Here is a 19,843-nt window from a genome sequence, read left to right as displayed (position 1 = left end):
GGAAGAGAGAGAAGCACTCCTTTTCAACAGGGCTCCCCTAGTGATTCTGCAAGCAATGGCCCAATTCCCCTCATGTGGCTTTTGCCCTGGGCATCAGATTTGCAAGTGCAGGACGGAACAGAAACAAACCCCAGAGGAAGAAGGGAGAGGGAGTTGTCTCTCCAGTGTGGTGAGCAGCTTTCAGATTGTTCCTCCCTCTGTTTTACCTTGCAATTCTGACCCACCAGCACACCTCCTTTCCCCCCAAATCACCACCCAAGGAGCCCTGGACTGGCAATTTCTTTTAGTAAAGATTTACAGTATCAAACTTGGAAAAAAAATTACGAAAAATCTGTATGATAAAATGTATATAATATATTTTTATATATATATATATTTTTCTCTTTTTAAATATTTCCACGTGGTCCTTATGGATATCCAATATGGATTACCTACCATGGTTATGGTATCAACAGCTTTAATAACACCCAGGCCTCATTCTTGATTGAGTGATCAGACTACGTGCCTACTAGCACTAAACCAGCAATCACTTGGACAAGCCTTTGGCACACTTCTGAGAACTGGAAAACACTCAGCCACAATGGAAGTACTAATGAAGAACTCAGATCTAGTCCTCATCTCATTCCAACAGCAACTGAACCCCACAGAATTACGTTTAAATTCCCCATTACACTCCTGTCTAGTTGATCTCATTTCCTTGGTGCAGTGAAGGATTCCCCAGGTGGAGGGGGTGGTCTTATCTGTTCAGGAATGTCAAGACTTTCATGGAGCTATTTTAGAAATGGGGAACATTTGGTCATTTCCAAGTCCACTGGATATTTTTCTGTTTCTCTTTTAAAGTCCCAACAGTGCTAGGAATCTAGACATTGCCTGTGTTAATGGTGGCACCTTAGAGATGTGGGAAGATTTCCAAATACTTTTGAGTTACAGAACATGAAAAGGGATTAGGGTCTTCTCTTCTCTTCCTCAGCTTCCGCTGGGGGAGCCAATAACTGGTACTGGTATGCAGGACATCAATCTGCCTGTTAGGAGATGGTAAGGAAGTGGTGGAGAAGTAGAGCTAAATACCATCCGAACTATATTTGCTGGTAATTTCCTGTTTGCCTCCTCCAGGAGGAGATGAATTTGGTGGGGTAAAAGCCATCAAGGAAGCATTACTCTCACACATCCTATGGCTCAGTAAAGTCATCAGTGTAGAGGTTTAGGACTGAATGAGAACCAGGTTCTGCCTCTCCAACTACTTGACTTAAGTACCTTCTTGGGAAACCCAGAGACTCCAGTGACTGGGTAAAAGTGAGCCAACAACTTGTGTTTGTCTTTAGAAGAAAGACAGGGCTTCACTCAACTTGTGCATTCTTCTTGCAATTCAAGATACAAGATAACTTCACAAACAATATCCTATGCTGGCCTAGGATGCTAATTTTCTGTCCTCTTCAATGATAGGAGCATCTTCCTTTATCCTTTTCAGTTAAACTAGACCGCCAGTCATTCTTCTCCATCTTCTCCTTTGTACTTTATTCTGGAACACTAGTATACCAAACTCTTCCGAATATGACCATTAGCCATCGCCTCCAATCATCTTAAACTTCTGGAGTCTCAACCTCTTCTCACCTGCTTTAGAACAGGCATCTGACAGCCCACAAATCTTTGACCTACTCTGGAACACCAGGCAATCCCTTTTCTTTCCTACTTCAAGCACACAAACACGAACACAGCTATTTTCACTCAGACCTGGAACCTTAGAATGTCTTTTCAGTCCTGTTAAAGAATAGACTCTTCTCCATTTGGCTTCCCCTTTCCTGCCCATTGCTGAGCCATGATTACCTCTTCCCAATTATCCTTCAGAACCATAAGCCCTACTTATCGACCCCAATTTTACCATCCCCCAAAAGCCACCGATTCCAATCCTGCCCTCCATGCATCTCTTGGGATAATTAACACCCCCAAGAAATGTTGAATTTCAGGGTTGTTGTCAGACAGGTTCTCTCAAACCCCTCAACACAAAACACTATAGGTTTTTCTACTCTTTGGAACCCAGCTTTAATGACAGATTGGGTTAAGAATCTTTCTTCCCCTTTTCAGCTTCCACCCAACATCCCATACTCTATCTCTTGTTGGCAAAGACCAGAATACATGGCCCCTGAGGTTGGGATGGCCACTGTTCTAACAGGCAAAGGCTTTAACCACCACTACCTCTGTTATCCAGGAGCTTCTGCTGGCTTTGATCTTCTTGCACATACACTATCGGCCCTCTTGCTAGTTCAATGCTTTTAACACATCTTTCTAGCATGCTCTAAAGAAACACGTTTTCACAGTGCTGATTTCCAGAAGAACAACTTCCCATCATGGCAACCAATTCTGCCTCAGTCCAGTAATACTTTAGTATTTCTCTCTATGCCCCGCAACATACCTCCCTTCTTAAATTGTACTGTGCCTTCCTCCCTTGAGCGTCAAGGAACCTTGAATAAGCCACTATTACAAACCTGTGGATCATCTGGAAGAAATAAACTGCATAAATATACCCAATTTACAGGCACATCTTGGGGAAGGAGCTCTTGGTAGACTTGGCTTTGTATAAGGGAGGCTGCAATTTAGCTTTATAGGCCACACAGGTATGGGGTGTATTAAAACATGTAAACTGGTAACCAGTATGGGCTGAAGACAGGAAGGTTTTTCCTAACTGGTGTGGTCTGACCCAAACATATTCCCTCTCTGTATGACCAACCCTCCTCTCCTCCCCCCAGTGCATGGCGGAATGGACTCTGCTTCAGAGTTTATTTCTCTGCCACTGCTATGACAGATGAACGTGGTGGTGGGGTGAGGTAACTTCTTAATGGGAGTTGGATGCCGCTGAAGGAAACTCTTCTCTATACATTCATCTCACATGATTTTGACAGTCCATCTGTTACCTGGCTCTTGAACATTATTCACGAAGGCTCCTCCGGTATCTTCTCCCAATTGGGAAGCTGCCCACAGCCAAAAGGGGGTTGGGGAGGCAGGGGGAGGAGGAGGAAGAGAAAGCTCATACTAGGTACAGAGCTCAAATCCCAGCCACAAGAGCTTCATGGAACCACTAAGTTCACAGAGGAGCAGCCAGTTACGTTCCCTTTGTAGATTTTTTTTTTTCCGCACTTTTGAAAGAGAAGGAATTGTTAAAATGCCAATTCTTGAAGTGACCAAGGACTCTGGAACGGTGCATAAGAGCCCTTTCCCCATCCCTCCGAAAGGCTGCTAGTTCCCCCATCTAGGGCACTAGGATGCTGCTGAAAATGGCACAGAACTGGATGAGATTTCAGCTGATTTCACAATGGTGATGACACTAGTGGTGGCGACTTTGGTCGGGGTAATAGGCCCCCGTGCAACGGTACGAGCAAAGGTCTGCAATGCCTCGTACTTGGAGCGCAGGGCGTCCAGCTCTAGCTTCATGCTGCTGTTTTCTCGGGCCAGCTTCTCCACCTCTTGCTGTAGCTCAACCCGCTGCCTCTCCAGCTCCTCCTTCTGTGTCACACGCTTGATGCGGCAGCTGGCAGCATAGCCCCGGTTCTTGAGCGTGCGCCTCCGCTGCTTCAGGCGGATGACCTCTTCTTTCGTGAGACCTCTCAGGTGCTGGTTCAGCTCCCGGACGGACATTGACACGAGTTCATCGTCACTCAGCACTGGGGCGTTCTCTCCCGACTCCTCCTTTACCTGCAAGTATCAATTTCACAGAGATAACAGTCAACAGCCACAACATGAACAGGTACTGAGCAGCCATCCTGGCTAAAGCAAGAAGGCAACTACACTACCCTGCAGTAATGTAACTATATTCATATAGCACCTCTCAGACAGAATGATTCCAAAGCTCTTTACAGGCTACGCATACCACAGAAACGCAGCCACCTCTGAGTGGCGCATGGCAGATATTTCAGCACAGTATCTTCAGAATACTACAAGGAGAATTTTAGGGAGACTGGAGTAAAATTGTCTGAGCTGAAACATGGCATGGGATCTTTATCGCAAGGGGTCAGGACCATAGCTTTTCATCTTATCTCCAGCAGCACAGTGCCTTGTGGGATTATGCTGAGGCATTGGTTCAGTACTGACCCGATGAAACACCACCACTTCCTGCATCTTGTGCATTTCTTTTCTGAAGGTCTCTCATCCATGTACTGTCCAAACCCAACACTACTTAGCTCATAAAACCACATCATGCAGGCCCATTTACTGGGCCACAGTACAGGGAGGTTAGATGAGGCAGACAGAGGAACTCTCTCTCTCTCTCTCATCCTTTAAGAGGTTATTTGTTTGGTCTCTACCCACAGTTATGTGCAGAACTTTGAAGGGGTAAAAAAAACATCTACAGAGAATGCAGGACACCTGGAGGAGAGACCCAAGACACTAGAAGGGATTTCTAACAGGCTCAACAGCAAAATGTGCCATCAAAGCCATGAGGCAAGGGTGTCTATGAAGAGTTCACTGCCTACACAGATCTATAGGTAAGACATCTGCAAATCTGTGTCTTCCTTATCCAAGTGCATATGCCCTTAGTAGCAGCAATCTCTCACACCCGCATAACATACGTTTTGCGATGCTGTCAATACACCTCAACCCCCGCCTGTTTAGAAGTGTCTCCTTAATACCAACAGGGATACTCTAGTCTATGCACAATCCCAGAGACTCCCGTCTTCCCCCCCATTATGTCATCAGTGCACCTCTATCCTTTCTTCACAAGTGCTTCCCAGCTGATACCAGAGAAGCATTCTGACATACTAATTTGCAAACAGAACCCCTCAGAGAATAAATGGCTTTTGGCACTATTGGTGCGGCTCCTCCACCCATCCCATTTACCCAGAATCAGATCAGTCAGGCTCCCACCACAGCCTTACCTTTAATGCCTTGTTCGGTTTGGGATTAGTCGTCATAACCTGGGCACAGTCTCCTGGACAGAACTGGTCAGAAATTGCAACTGGAAAAAACAACACAACAAGATTTTCAAAGGGAATGGGAAAGGAAACAGACCCAACATTCAAGACATAGTGACCCATTCTCTACAGCACCATGCAACGTTTTGGGGCTATGTAACCGCTCAGTAACAAAAAACATCAACCTTTAGGATCACCAAGAGGATTCAGAGAGGAGTGTCTTCCTCCAGCCACATATGGGAGGGTCTTTGTATTGCCAGCAAGTGCCACATGTAAATACAGCTTGTTTGGGTTTTTTGAAGTTAAATGGGGCTTGTTTCAAATTCTTGGTAATATTTTTGCTGAGAAAAAGTGCAAGGAAGTGGCTCAGTACTGGATTCCATCCTCAATTAGCAATTGTGCTGGCTACCATATACTACTGTGGCATTGTGCTATTTCACCTCTAAGGGCTAGAGGGGAGTTCAGTCTCCATGAGCCAGTCAGTTCTTCATCTGCCCTGTGGAGAATTTTGAGATATACAGATCCAGCCAATAGGGACTGGATTAAGCCTATCAACCCATTTTACAAAAGCCACAGAAAAGCCACCAGACAGTAACGCTGCCGCCGCTCCCCTCCCATTTTGGTCATTACTGACCTGGACTGGCTTTGAACCCGCAGCCTGGGGAAGAAAGGTATTCCATTACTAACCCTTAGCCACAGACACCGCAAATATATCACTTTTGAAAAAGCAGGCAAAACCAATTATTAAGACACGGGGTGAGTTTCTGTGCCTCCCGATAGATCAGGACTGTTGCTTCACGTCTCACCCTAAGGCTGCGAGAAGTCACCTGTCTGATATTCCTAGAGGAGTATCCATTGACATAAAGAATGTCCTCTGCTGAGAAGCTGCCCTTCACTCTCACCTTCGCTGCTAACTTCTCCCCTTCAATCAGCACTTTAGAGAATCCGTCCAGGGTGACCGTGTTCCAGAACCTTCACACCCACCAAGTTGGAGAGATGACATTGCCAGAGTGATTGTTCGTGATGTACCTACCACAGAAGAGGGCACTGCAGCTGTGACATCACAGCATCTGCCTATACTTTCCCCAGCATCTTGGCTACACAAGCTGGGGAGGATGCGAGGGCTCCAGCTCTGACACAGAGTCTGTCGCTCCCAAGGAGCGGCTGTAGTGGATTTCAAAGGCTGCAGTGGTGCTGGGTGACAGAACACACAGACTGTCTGGCGGGAGTTCTGCCCTCCTCCCCATCCCATTTCCACGTCTGCATCGTGTCACACATTCTAATCATTCATGAAAAATACAGCCAAAGCATCCCAAGCATGATTCCCTTCTGATAGTTGCCATGGTGACCTTGGGAAAGTAGCCAACCCTGAGCCAGTAACCATGGAAACAGAGAAGCCCAAAAGCAATAATGACTTCAGGTCATGTCTGTGCAAAGACATCATGAGGTCGTCAGAGAGTAAACAAACTCATTCATATCTGCATACAACCCTGGAGGTGGGAGGTCCAAGGGCATATGAAAGTGGGATGCAGGGGGTGACAAGTAGTTGTGTGGGTAAAGGAGGCTGGCTCAGTTCAGGCTGCTTTTGCTTGAATTGTACCAGTCAAGATACTTCATCATGTGACATGCCCACAATTGAGGTAGAGGAAAGACAAAGAGAACAGAATCACAAAGTAAAGGCATTTCCCTGGATTGCAGAATGTCCTCAATAAAGCACCTCATCTCTTTGTCAGCCTGAGACAGAGATAGTAGCTTTCCATCTCTCCATCTGCATGTCTCGCCCCCACCCGACTGCCTCCTATCACGCAGTACACGAGCCAGACCAGAGAGAGATGCTTCATGATGAATGGGCCACTTAAAGCGACTGGTACGCAGTGTCTTTTGTGCAGCACCACACAGGGTGCTGCATTGTGTCGTATTACACCTCATCCTCACAGCAGTGCCAGCTACCCTCACCTCCTCCCCAGCAGAAGGAGCAGACTCAGCTAAGCCCACTAAAAACACCATGGACAAAGGGTTATTATTCATCACAGTCTGAGTAGCACAAACCCACCGGGGAGGGCACTTCACCACTTACTAAGGGGAAAAAGGGATGGGTGTGGAGCTGGAGTCTGACCTCTCTTCTATGTGAAAGACAAAACTTGCAGCACAACTAAGAAGCCTGAGACACACACAGACACATCTGTCCAGACATCACTTCTCCCCCTTTGCAGTTCTCCTCTCCCTCACTTCCCAGTCACACTTGGTATTCACTAACTACGCCTAGCACGAGCATGCTCCTGCTCAAGTCAGAGGCACAAACACACATCCTAAGCACAGACCGGAAGAAGAAAGGGCTCCTAGCCCTGGCCAAATGGTCCCACTGAGTAAAAGGAGCAGCGAATTGCCCGCGTATAAAGGAAACACACTGCACCCCCCTCCCTTCGCGTGCACACACATACACACACACACACACACACACACACACACACACAGCCTCAGGCCTGGCAGTCAGTTGGTGCCATAGCTATGTAGTGAGTCACCAGCTGTTTACAGAGTTGGAAAGCTAGAGCTCAGATTCCCATAGACCCAGAAACCCTTTCTTCCTTCCCTCCTGCTTCCCCCGCATCCCTGCAGGGAAAGGGGTACACCACAGTCCTGCTGTCGGCAGCTGGCCCAGTGAAAACGGAAAAGGGAAGTCAAGAAAGGAAGGGGGGGGGGGGGAAGAGAGAGAACATGACTCGGTCACACCCACCGATTACACAAAAAGGCTTTTGATCCTCACCCAGTGAGTCTTCAAAGCACTTTCTACACCAGTCGATGGAAAAACTGAACACTCCGCTGGCTGCTCAGAGGGGAAGAAATGTGGAATATTGTGGAAAGCAAGTGCTGAGGGTGGAGACTCCCTCGGGGGTCACTGTCGGGGGTAGTCTGCCCCCAAAGTAACTCTGCTTATTTTTAAAAGCCTCCTGCGACTCTGTGTGATGAACCCCCCTTCTGGTCACCTGTTGCTTTGTGCTCTGATGTCTGCTGAAGGGATGTCTATTTACATTCCACACTGCTCAGAGGAAGGTCCTAGACTCCTCCATGTTTGGTACCAGACCAGGCACACTACTGCACACAACAATTTAACAAGGGCCCAGGTTGTTACAAGTGTTATAGAAATTAGAGATGTAGAAGCTCTAACATGTCATCCTTCATAGTTGTGGGTCAGTATCAATACAGGATGCCTCCCTAATGCCTCTTGTTCATTAAATAAATGGCAGCTTGGCTTATAAATCAGCATATTCTAGAAGAAACCAGCATGTCCTCTGAAGTCTTTTAGGATCAGCTTCCATTATACGGCTCTAGGCACAAAGACAGGCAGAACACCAGAGTCACTAGTGGGATTAAGATGAAGGGCTGGGGGTGGGGAGAACTCACTGGTCACTAGATTAGCTGTAAATAATTAGCAAAATCAGCATCTGGAAGACCCCACGCAGGAATTTGGTTCTTGTATAAGCATCAATTCTCAAATACTGGTTCACGCACAGACATTGGAGTCAAGGTCCACTGCCATTTGAGAACAGACTCCTACTCGAAAGTTTAATATAGTACTGCTAAAACCACCAAGATAAGATCACAAGGGACTGAATATCCCATGATAAATTTATTTTATGCCATGGATCATCATGTGGTGTGGTCTGAGCAAGACTTAGTACAGTATCATGAATTTGGTTGTAATCCTGACAGTCCATTATGCACTCTCAGGCCTTGAGCAAGTTACTTAACCTCTGACTCAATTTCTCCATCTGTAAAGTTGGGATAAAAATACTTACACAGTTGGTGCTGTTTATGACTATCCATTTACCACCTACAAGTGGTTAAATATACTACAGTATGTGGCATTTCTTGTACACAGACTGCAAAAAAAAAACCCAGAAAACCTCTTAGTAAAAAGGTATACAGTGCTGCAAACATTCAATTTTTAATGGTGCCCAGTGCACATACCTTATAGGGGTGTCTGCAAGGCTCTATATAAATGTGTGATCTTATTACTAGAAACATTTTCTTTCCCTATTCCTTGTTAACTGCATTTGCAGCCTCATGTCTAAAGTTAGACTGCAAGCTTTTTGGAGCAGGGACTATGTTACTTTTATTCTATAAGCCACATGGCACATTTCTGAGTGATATATAAATATGTATATTTATATAAGTATTATTATAATACTAAGTATTATTATGCCCCGATAAAGGGACAAGTGTTTCTATAAGGTTGTGTTTCCCATTTATATTTAAAACAAGTGTTTTTATTGGAAGTATACAAAGAACCTTAGTGCTAGTGTTTTTATAATGTTATCCAACACCACTTCTTTCCAGGGCCGCATTTACACCTTCCGTGCTCCTAGGCACAGCATCTTCAGCGCCCCCCGCCTACAGCTGACCTTCGTCTTGCACAGTTTTAGAGAGGTAAGTTGCCCCATGAATGCCTGTGCCCTCAGGCACGTGCCTACTGTGCCTAATTGTAAATCCGGCCCTGCTTCTGTCAGCACCCTTGCAGTTGACTCCCAGATGGCTCCTATCTGACTTACAGCATCCTCATGAGAACTTGAAGCGCTCTGCTTATTCAGATCACAAGTTTGATGGTTTCAGTTTGGCACATACAGCAATACCCACTATTTTTCTTTGGGGTTCTCCTCTTCCCCACCCACTCAACCAAGACAACCCTTACTAGTGGGATGAAGTGGGGCAGCACTGCTGTGTGAGAAGAAAAGAGCACAGCAGATGAGATCAGAATTTGGTTTTAATAGTACTTTTCACACTCCAGTGCTCCCAAAGCATGTTACAGAGGATGGTGTTAGATACCAGCAGCCACTGTGTAGCTAATAGCAGTCATGGATGCATTTGTTTGTAGTTCATACACAGTCTTGGATGTTAAAACTCATTTTACTACAAAAGGGAACATTGGCAAGGACATAAATTATCCAGTAGGAAGCACCACAGTTCTTTAGCTTCCATTCACACATGAAGCAGCATGTGCAGTAACCTGAGACTATATGACCATCTCCCCAAGCAAGCCTGTAACAACTTTTCCCCTCCTAAGGAGCAGATAGAGGAGTGCAGTTTAAGCAGGAAGGAATTCTCCCTTTTATCTCACTATTAATCATCAATAGTCTCAGTTAAGCACAGAAGAATACACCCTGTCCAGCCATACTAAAATCCAGCTAGATCGTTTCCAATGAAATTGTTCCGTGACTTACCCAAACTTTCTGTTTATCCACAAGCTATTTTCAACTCCTGGTACCCTTCTTCCTGCTTCTGCTTGTAAGTCTCCTTTAAGATTTAAAAGGCTGGCTACTTGGAGCTGGAGTGTGGCTGGTCACCATGAATGAGTAATCCATAGCCAACAGCCTACCCTTATGTCAGAGGCCAGACAGACTGCCCTGGCTGCTGCTGTGAGAAACTGAATAGCCATGCTATTCCTGGCCCCTGCAGAGCATTTCAGTTTGACAACTGTTCTCATCCAGTGAGAAGCACACACTTACCCAATCCCTACCGTTACACCTCCACATGCCATACGTGAGACACCTGCAAGACGGTTAAGTCAGTTAACCATTCCTACAAAGCTGGCCACATGATGCATCTACCAAGGAGGACATCAGGTCTGACAGATGAGGGAACGGCAGATGCTTAAACCCTAAGCTCTGTGCCTCTGTCCCTTGGAGACATAGCATGGATTCCCAAGACACTGCAGTGTGGAATGCAGAGAGTATCTTCCTCTCCATCATTCACAAGTCCTCCTCCTGCTCTAACAATCCTCACACAGACTGAGAGGCAGACTGACACTTTTCATTCATCTGTAACAGAGAAGGGGGGGAAGATACCCCGGTGATGTGAATCACACAGAGAGCAAGCATACGTGAGGCAATAACAGAGGAGGGGTGAGTCACTGTGTTTACTGTTCTAGAGAGAAGCCTCACACAGAACACTCACCCAGCTAGCCAGCTTTCCATTTCTCTTATGGATCAGAACCAGCAACCAGCAGCAAAGAACAGATTCAGAAACCTTCAGACTGAATCGGAATGCTGCCAGGACAGGACTCTGAGGCGCTCTCTGGGGAAGCCTGAACAGGGATCAGACAGTCTTCAGTGGTTTAGTAAACAACTGAGTCAGATGCTGCAGAGCCCTTGTGGTTACAGAGCAGAGGATTCAGGGGCTCATGAGTGCATGCCTGTGTGTCACATTACAGAGACCTTGGAGTTTCAGGAACGGGAGACTGGGAGCTACTGAGGTCAGATGTACTGCAGACAGCTTCTGATATAAAGAGAGTACAGAGCTCTGATCTCATGTGCATTTATACAATATAGTGATAAACAATGTTATACTAATATCAGTTAAATCTCACACCAGCTCCAGTGGCAAATAAATATTCCATTTTACAGACACTGAAACTGAGGCCCAGCACAGTGAAGTGATTTGCTCACAGCCACAGTGGGATTTAATAGCAGAACTAGGATTAGGATTTATGAATTTATAGCTCTTAGTCATCCTATGCCCCAACTATTATATCACATCTTTCTCATCTTATATAGTTATAGTTATTAAGGAGGAAAGATAACAGTACTGTTATGCAGTGTCCCATATGTTGCAAGCCAGTGGAATTTGCTACAGACCTACCCCTTGCTTCAAAACCGAGCAGCAGGATCACAGCTTTCATTAAGGAGAGTTTCTAGGCTTTACACTCACAAGAATGTCTTCCAGACATGAACCAATGGAGTATTACCTGCCTGAGTCTTTAGACAGCCTGAAATAATAGCTCAGCAAAAAGTGTGAGAGGCTTGTTCATCTCAATAGGGTGCTGAGCTTGGGATTTCTTGATAACATAGAGTTAGCACTGTTCCAGTATTTCACAGCTAGATGCCTGCTAAAAGTACAGGTGTGTTTGTGGGATAAAAAACTGCACACCATGCCACCTCAGCAGCCAAAGCCTCAGCCATCCCACCTTCAGTTCTCAAATCTCCAGTATAGTTGCATGTTTTCAACAGAGCACCTGAACACTGACTGACATTGTATACTGAACCGTCGTTTACAGTTAATTCAATAAAGACATAGACATTACAAAATGTCTACGACTTCCAATCGGTTGCAGAAATAATGGAGGCTAAGTCACCGAATTTAGGGAAACTTGCAAAGTGCATGGCCTTCAGATACTAGAAACTGAGTTTGCAGATTTCTGCTTCCATATTTTTTAGACACTGTACTTTTGCAGTGAGCTCTGAGTTAACCCGTAATGTTTCAAAGAACATTTAACACAATTAAGCCAAAGTGTGAGTGCAAAGCCCTGACAAATTTTGCCAAGTGTCCCACTAGTGGGATCCAGCACAGCCCCTGCACTCTGTATCCATAACCTCATTAATAATTATCCTCCACATTCTCTGGGAGAGTCTCTTAGGTACAAACAGGGTTAATTCTCCCTCCCCCTTAGTCCTGCCTAGTCTATGCATTGTCATTGGATAATAAAAGTGTCCATCATGTTTAGGCAGAGACGACAGGAGGCAGGCTTCTCTGCATTAGTTTACACACGGAAGGGGAGAGAAAGAGAGCAGGCGACAAGCACGGCAGTGCGAAAGCAGCAAGGTAAATAAATTAAATACTAAACCATGGCAGCAGCATAATGGAACATACTGGCTGGGCTGGTGTTGGGAGCAGGGCTGCACCTTTTCCAAAGACACAGGGCCCAAAATCCCACAAAATGGGATGCAGTTTTCCACTATGTAGGACAGGAGCATTTGCTCACTACCTCTCCGTTCTTCTTCGCAGACCCAGCTTTGCTCTAGTGAGGAGCTACCCAGGGGGCAGACAGGTCAAGACAATTAATGGAGCCCTTTCCATTTTCTGCAAAGCCCCTTTGCCCAAAGGGGTTTGTTCATAATTTGAGATTCCTGCTGGGATCCACAGAACAGGGCCCCTCCTCCACTGAGCAACACACAGAGGAATGAGGGGGTGGAAATAGAGAAATGGCCCTTTGCAGCAGCAACAGATCTCTCTAAAGTTGACTATGGAATGTTTTTAAGGGTTAGACACACCTCCATTCCCCCTCCTTTGTTCCCCCAGCGGGGATGTTTCTCTAGCTTGTGCCATCTCCTTCCTTGTCTGAAGAAGATAGAGGAATAAGGTTTCCCCACCCTTATCTCGGTCTAAAAATCCAACGTGATCAGTATCCTGCACAGTCACCAGGCAAATCTACCCGCAGAGCAGATGCTCTGAATGTTAAAGCCCCCTCCCCCCTCACTCTTCATCAAGGGTGTGGTCTCTGAACTGCTGGAGACCTATCTGATCATTTTCAGACTATGCACACCTCTATGTATCTAAAGAAGGATTGTGGGGTTTAATAAGCATCTCCTTTCCCTCAGAAGGGAAACATTTTGTCTCCTCAGAATTCCCATTCTCAGCCAGTCTAGGAAAAGAATGGACCAGGAAACCAAACCTGCATTTCTCACATCAGCACAGAATGTTACTGTTAGTCCAGAAAAACTCTTTTCTAAGCAAACGAGTGTATTTTTGTAGGGAGGATAAAGACCACTGAGATGCAACTGCCAGTAGTAGGGATGCCTGCTTATCAGCGTTTCCAGAACCTCAGTGCGCCACTCACAACTGTGGATACTGATTTTTATCCAGAATTCTCAGAGCTCTCTTTACACTTCAGAGTCAGTCATATTTAGAACTCAGCGTCACAGGGCACAGTTTTGCTAGAACTGTTTTCAAGAACCACTCAAAACTAGACACAATCTGTATGCTTGTCCTATGGCACAAGCTAATGAGAACCACCCCTATGATGTGGGTTCAGGGTCCTCTCCTCCACCAGCTTAAGCTTTTGGCCTTCCCAGTGATAGAAAACATGCCAGTGTCTGTGGCAAGGACTGCTGGTCATTCTGAGTCAAAATGCAAGGCATCTTACGTTACCAAGACCATGTTTAAACCAGGCGCTTTCAGTCTCATGGGTGGCCATGTGGAGCAGGTGATTAAGCAACATGTGCCTTATACAGGGTTTCAACACCCCAGGATGTCATATGAAGGTGTGTCCATTTGTCGTGGCTAACACAATGCAAAGAATTACCAAAAAAACTCTAGGGATATGCAATTTCCTTTAATATTGTAGTAGAAGGGTTTGCAGGAGCGTCTGAATTCTAGCAGTTCCCCTTCCTCAGGTACTTGCTGTGTGCCACCAACATGCATGCATACAGATTCCTCTGCATGTCATTCGAATGCTTGGTGATGGGGCTGCATGGATTCTTTAAGGGGACAGAATAAAATCATTCAGCGAGGAGCTATGCACAAATGCTAAATTCAGAAAAAGCATCACAACTTGGAGACGTTACACCAGCAGCGCTATCTAAGGCTATGGCTACACTTAAACTTCAAAGCGCTGCCGCGGCAGCGCTTTGAAGCGCTAAGTGTAGTCAAAGCGCCAGCGCTGGGTCCGTACTCCACCTCCCTGTGGGGAATAACGGACAGCGCTGGGAGCGCGGCTCCCAGCGCTGGGGCTTTGACTACACTGGCGCTTTGTAGCGCCGCAATTTGCAGCGCTGCAGAGGGTGTGTTTTCACACCCTGCTGCAGCGCTGCAAATTTGTAAGTGTAGCCAAGCCCTAAATTCAGAAGGATTTAACTGGAAACTTGCTTTGCTGAATCATACAGCTTGCTAACACTACAGCCTGTTCTAGGGGATGCAATCCTGTCAGCCCAAACATTAACTCCCTTCAGGCTATCAATGTTCACTGGGGCTATGTCTACACTGCGCACCGTATAATGGCGCGCTGTTGTAAGGTACGCAGTGTAGCCGCTCTTTGTCGCCAGGAGAGAGTTCTCCTGAGGACAGAATAAAACCACCACCACTGAGGGGTGGTAGTGTGGTTGGCAAATGTTCTCCCACCGACAAAGCATTTTCTCCACACTGGTGCTTTTCACACCCCCTGAGCGACAAAAGTTTTAATGCAGAAAGTGCAGAGCAGACATAGCCTCACTCCCAACCATCATCCCTCTCTACTCTCCTTCATGCCTGCCCAGGCTCTCTCTCTCTCCCCCATTCCATACTGGAGAGGATAGGTGGAGGATTGTGGTCTCTGGCCTAGTTAATGCCCATACCTCCTTGCAACTCAAGCCTCCTGTCCCAATGTCCCTTTGGCTAGGCACCCTCTCCTCAGTTAAAAGACCCTTCCAGTCTCCGCTATTCATCGTACTTGAAACTCTGGATCCTCCCAAGCTTTTTGATCCACTGCATTTACCTCTCCTCAGATTTCCTGCTCCAATATGCCATTGGCACAGTCCCACCAGGAGAGTGCTGATCACATATACTTCTGCACTCTTCTCCCCAAGACCCTTATGCCATCTGCAGTGTATGAGCCATTCCTGCCCTCGGATCCCCAGTGCTCCTAGTACCTCTCCACAGTCACCCAGCTTAATCTCTGGTCTGATCTCCTATCCCCAAGAGATGTGGGCAGCATCCCGGGCTCCTCACCAAGCCTCCTTATTAATGGCCCAGATGCCGCTTCTCTCCCGCCTGCCACACTCCAGGCACCCACCCCCTCTAGTTCCTGCTTTTCACCCCAATGCCAGCCCCGCTTCTCGCCCCACTGCCCTCTGATCAGAACCACCCCGGCTCCCGCCCCTCACCGCGCAGCCTGCGCGCCCCATGGCAGTGCCCCCACACGGCCCCCTGCCCCCCTCCATCCCGAGCGCCCGGGATTTGCCATTCTCCGAGCCGCAGCGCCCCCCACCTGCCCCTCAGCCCGCCGGCGCCGAGCGCGTGGTGGGGCCCCCGTCCGGGGCAGCCACGTGTGTGAACACCGCCCCCCCTCCGGGCGCGGAGCCGGCCGCGGCATCACCCCCCAGTCCGGTCCGGGAGTGGGTGGGGGGGGGGACGACACCACGTGTCCCACGCGATGGTGACTCAGCAGATTTCCAGCCCCTGTTACAAACTGCCCGGCCCCTCCTTGCCCGGCTCCGCGCGGGCCGGACCCTGCCCCAACCCGCCGGGCCGGACCCGACTGCCGCACCCCGGGGGCTGCGTCTTACCTGGGCCTGTCAGGAGCGCGCGGGGGGGAGGTGGCGGTGGAGGCGGGGACGCGCGCGGCGCGGGGGAATGGTGGCGGGGACGCGCTTCGCAGCCTCCCTCCCTGAGTGTGCGAGTCCCGGGAACAACAACAAGCGCGCGGGGCCCCCCCCGCCCCGGAGCCGACCAACCAGGGGCCGGGCCGCTTCCGGGATCGCGCATCACTCCTCGCGTCACCTGGCCACGCCCTCTCTTCATAACGCGTCACCTGGGCACGCCCACCGTGTTCATTCATGGAGCGCGGACACGGTAGGGGGAGGAGGCGGGGGCGCACGGGGGAGGGGCCGGGAGGAGGAGGAGAACGGGGGAGGGGCAGTGCAGAGAGGGGAGTGGGGCGGGGCATCCTTCCCGTAGTAGGGGGGTGGGGCATAAGGAATGTGCTGCTTGACTGTGTTGCTCACCCCCCTGACTGCTGAGGTGCAGCCACCTCTGGGGTGGGGGGTAGCAGCTTTATAGGGTGGTCAGAGACAAGCTCAAACTCTGTCTTGTGCAAACAATGCCCTGGGCACCCTAACGTTCTGGCAGAACCCGGGTATACAAGGTCTTGCCTGAAAAGCCTCCCCCCATCTCCACAGTAAACTGCAGGGTTCCTACTCTGCCTAACTTTCAGGCTTGAGGGAGCTTGGGACATTTCAGATGCAACGTTTGGAGTGGTGATCATCATCCCCTTTGGCAGCCTAGGGGGGCTGTGTTCACGATAGTTTTACGGGCACGACAAGGTAGGTAAGCGTGCCAAAGGGAGGCTACAGTTTCAAGAATCTAGGATACAGCTGCACAGCAGTGTTGGGCTTCTGTAAAATATTTGGGAGCTGTGTTCGTGTCTAAAGTAGTGGCTGTCATATGTTGTGAAGCATCTTTTCTTCCACAATACCAGTAAGTGAGTTTACCTTCAATATGGAGAAGGGGATTCCCTTTAAATTATTCCCATCTGGGTTTTCCAGTGCCTCTTGTCATCTGTCTTTTAGACTGTAAGGTCCAGAGGAAACAGACTGTCTCTATTTTTGTGTCTTGTACAGCACCAAGCACCTAGTCAAATAATAATAATAATAAATAATCTCTTTCACATCTTCTAGAATTAAACAATTTTTCTTCCTTGCTTTTTAATAGAAGTTTCTCATATTATTTCTGATATCCTGTGATGTATATTATTTATATTTTTGGCAGTGGAATAGAAAATGGCTTTCAGTTTCAGTTTTTCCTCAGTCACAAAAGTACTTCTCTCCTTGAGTTTCAGTGTGACTTTTATGTAATACTGAAGTCCACAAGAGGAGAATGCAAGTGTCCAATTACCATATAGCACTATATTTAGGCGTGGAAGAATTATATTTTTATCAGTTAGTGCTGGTAAACATGGATATCACAGTACAAATACAGACAAAAAAAATTCCACAAGTAATTGAAATGTACAGATAGGCAAAGGAAGAAAAATGCTGCTTGAGAATCTAGAGTTTGATTTAAGGATATTTACTTTATATAGTTTGACATGTGATGTTAACAATTTGTGTTTTAATAGTTATAAAGCTTTAACTTTTTGAATTTCAGTGCTTACTGTCATTAGATAATTGTCTTACCTTGCCTGAATTTCCCACAACTGGGAAAATTTAAATTCATAAAATTTGAAATAAAAAGCATGAAACCCACAATTTTGTGCTACTGTGAAAATTAAGCCAATAAAAAGATTTTAAAATAAATATTGATATTATCAGTTGAAATTATATTAAAAACAATTAATTCTGTCAAGCCTAACTAGATATCAGTAAGAGAAAATGAGATCTTACTCTACATAGTGCTTAGAAAACTGAGCAACTCCTGCAGCAGAGAGAGACAAGATACAATCTAGGACAGCAATAATAGAAAAGGGCGAAATTTTACAATAGATTGTTTTCTTTATTTGCTGGAGTCAAGAGAGTCTGAAATGCCAGTGGTGGCCAGCGGAGTTAATCCAGTTATCCTGTAGCAATGTCATCAATATTGCCAATCCCTAGTGTTCAAAAAATTATAAATCAAGTCTAAAAAATCATGGGATTTTTAATATATAAGAAATGTTGGGTTCTTTTGATTTGCCTTCTGCTTTTTGAATCATTAGGATTCATGTTAAGTTTTTCTTTGTAACCATGAGGGCTAGAAACAACTTTCATTTTAAAGTAGCGAGACATATAGTCAATGACTTAAAGAACAAGGAGTTTGTGGCACCTTAGAGACTATTAGGTTTAAATAAAGACTGGGAGTGGATGTGTCATTGCACAAACTAAAAACTATTTCCCCATGCTAATTTCCCCCCTACTGTTACTCACACCTTCTTGTCAACTGTTTGAAATGGGCCATCCTGATTGTCACTACAAAAGTTTTTTTTTCTCCTGCTGATAATAGCCCACCTTAATTGAGTAGTCTTGTTAGAGTTGGTATGGCAACCCCCATTTTTTCATGTTCTCTCTCTCTCTCTCTCTCTCTCCCTACTGTATTTTTTACTGCATGCATCTGATGAAGTGAGTTTTAGCCCATGAAAGCTTATGCTCAAATAAATGCGTTAGTCTCTAAGGTGCCACAAGGACTCCTGTTCTTTTTCCTGATACAGACTAACATGGCTACTGCTCTGAAACCTGTCACCATGCAAGATCAATGATTTAAGAAGCTAGAGCTTTAACGCTGCAGCTCAATAAAATCCTGAGATTTGGCAACACTGTGCCCTAACTGAACCTAATATCAACAATGTGCTCAACCTTTGAGACCCCAATAGCAATACATCTACTTAGTTTTAGACAATGATGATGAAATACTATGGACTGTTAACTAGAACAGTGGTTCTCAACCAGGGATCTGGAGCCCCCTAGGGGACCGCGAGCAGGTTTCAGGGGGGTGCAACCAAGCAGAGCCAGAATTAGACTCACTGTGGCCCAGGGCAGAAAGCAGAAGCCCCACCACTTGGGGCTGAAGCCCGGAGCCCTCAGCCCCGTCACTCAGGGCTGAAACTGAAGCTTGAACAATGTAGTTTTGTGGGGGGCCCTGTGGCAAGGGGCCCCAGGCAACTGCCTTGCTTGCTATCCCTTAACACTGACCCTGGCTTTTGTATGCAGAAAAGCAGTTGTTGTGGCACGGGTGGGCCATAGAGTTTTTATTGCATGTTGGGAGGGGCCTTAGAACAAAAAAGGTTGAGAACCCCTGAACTAGAACATAGGAAAGGCTGAGTGTTTTAAAACCAGACTTTCAGTCTGTCTGTGCACTTGTTCTTGTAACTATGTTTGAAAATGTCTGTCCAAGCCAGCAATATTAATCCTTTTCAACCTGCAGGCCAAACATGTTGTTTTAAAAAAAGATCAAGGGGCTGCAATCAATATTTTAAGCCAGACTCTTTGCCTTGTGCCACTCCCTTTGCGCTACCCAGGCGGTGCAAAGGAGCACCTGCAAGTTTCCTGTTGGGAATTCCTCTGAAATCAGGGGAGTCTCCAGCAGGTGCAGAGCCAGCATACCCAGCTCCTAAATCTCCCCTCCTCACAGCCCTATTGTAGGGGACATATTGAGAGCAGGGTGGGGAAATGGCTGGACCACACAGTGCTCTGGCTATCCCCCTCCTGATATGTGGTCCCTATGGAACCATAGTCAGGCAGTACAAGTTACAGCATCCCTAGGCTACTCTAACCTTTGCTGAGGCAGGAAATCAGGGAGCTGGTTCTCAGCTTCTCCTCTTTCCCTCTCCTGGGTATCCCATTACTTTAAGAATCACATCCTTTTTTAACTGACTTAGCTAGGCTGGCTAAAGCTGCAGTACTGCTAAAATAAAGCTACTGGGTCGGTGGTGCTTGCTGTCAAACCTCACAAGTTTACAAAGCGAGTTCAAAAACTGCAACAGACTAACTACCATGCTACGGGCCATA

At 46.7% G+C, this 19,843-nt stretch overlaps 2 protein-coding genes across 11 annotated transcripts in view; one reads left to right on the top strand and one right to left on the bottom strand.

The window, feature by feature from the left end:
- Positions 1-633: 633 nt before the first annotated feature.
- Positions 634-16,164, bottom strand: MAFK (MAF bZIP transcription factor K). 8 transcript variants are annotated; one of them, XM_039491367.1, is made up of 4 exons: positions 15,935-16,064; positions 5,804-5,930; positions 4,866-4,945; positions 634-3,687 (listed from the first exon to the last, which is right to left on the bottom strand). In XM_039491367.1, exons 3-4 carry the CDS (start codon positions 4,899-4,901, stop codon positions 3,253-3,255), a joined length of 471 nt encoding a protein of 156 aa, XP_039347301.1. In that variant the 5' UTR covers positions 4,902-4,945; positions 5,804-5,930; positions 15,935-16,064; the 3' UTR covers positions 634-3,252. The 8 variants fall into 8 exon arrangements, with proteins under 8 accessions (XP_039347301.1, XP_039347300.1, XP_039347307.1 ...); XM_039491366.1 differs by lacking the exon at positions 5,804-5,930 and having other exon boundaries at positions 15,935-16,164; XM_039491373.1 differs by lacking the exons at positions 5,804-5,930; positions 15,935-16,064 and adding an exon at positions 13,978-13,996.
- LOC120373231 (lysosomal alpha-glucosidase-like) overlaps positions 12,410-19,843 on the top strand; it is a 26,608-nt gene continuing 19,174 nt past the window's right edge. The window contains exon 1 of one of the 3 annotated variants that reach the window (XM_039491360.1): positions 12,410-12,497. The gene's annotated coding sequence lies outside the window, so the exon portion shown is untranslated. Of the gene's footprint in view, positions 12,498-16,103; positions 16,221-16,375; positions 16,691-19,843 lie in introns of those variants that run through there. The other 2 variants (XM_039491363.1, XM_039491361.1) reach the window with 2 other exon arrangements.

This window comes from Mauremys reevesii, linkage group 10, assembly GCF_016161935.1.
Source record: "Mauremys reevesii isolate NIE-2019 linkage group 10, ASM1616193v1, whole genome shotgun sequence".
NCBI lineage: Eukaryota > Metazoa > Chordata > Testudines > Geoemydidae > Mauremys > Mauremys reevesii.
Note: the sequence above shows the minus strand (reverse complement) of the source record. Positions and strands in the feature narration are given on the sequence as shown.

What these genes read in the sequence shown, in the direction of transcription:
- MAFK (XM_039491366.1), bottom strand. Translation starts at nt 16,133, where the DNA reads ATGCGCGATCCCGGAAGCGGCCCGGCCCCTGGTTGGTCGGCTCCGGGG. An exon ending in CGCGCTCCTGACAGGCCCAG is followed by an intron (nt 4,946 to 15,934) that starts GTAAGACGCAGC and finishes TGTTTTTTCCAG; the next exon opens with TTGCAATTTCTGACCAGTTC. An exon ending in AACCGAACAAGGCATTAAAG is followed by an intron (nt 3,688 to 4,865) that starts GTAAGGCTGTGG and finishes TGATACTTGCAG; the next exon opens with GTAAAGGAGGAGTCGGGAGA.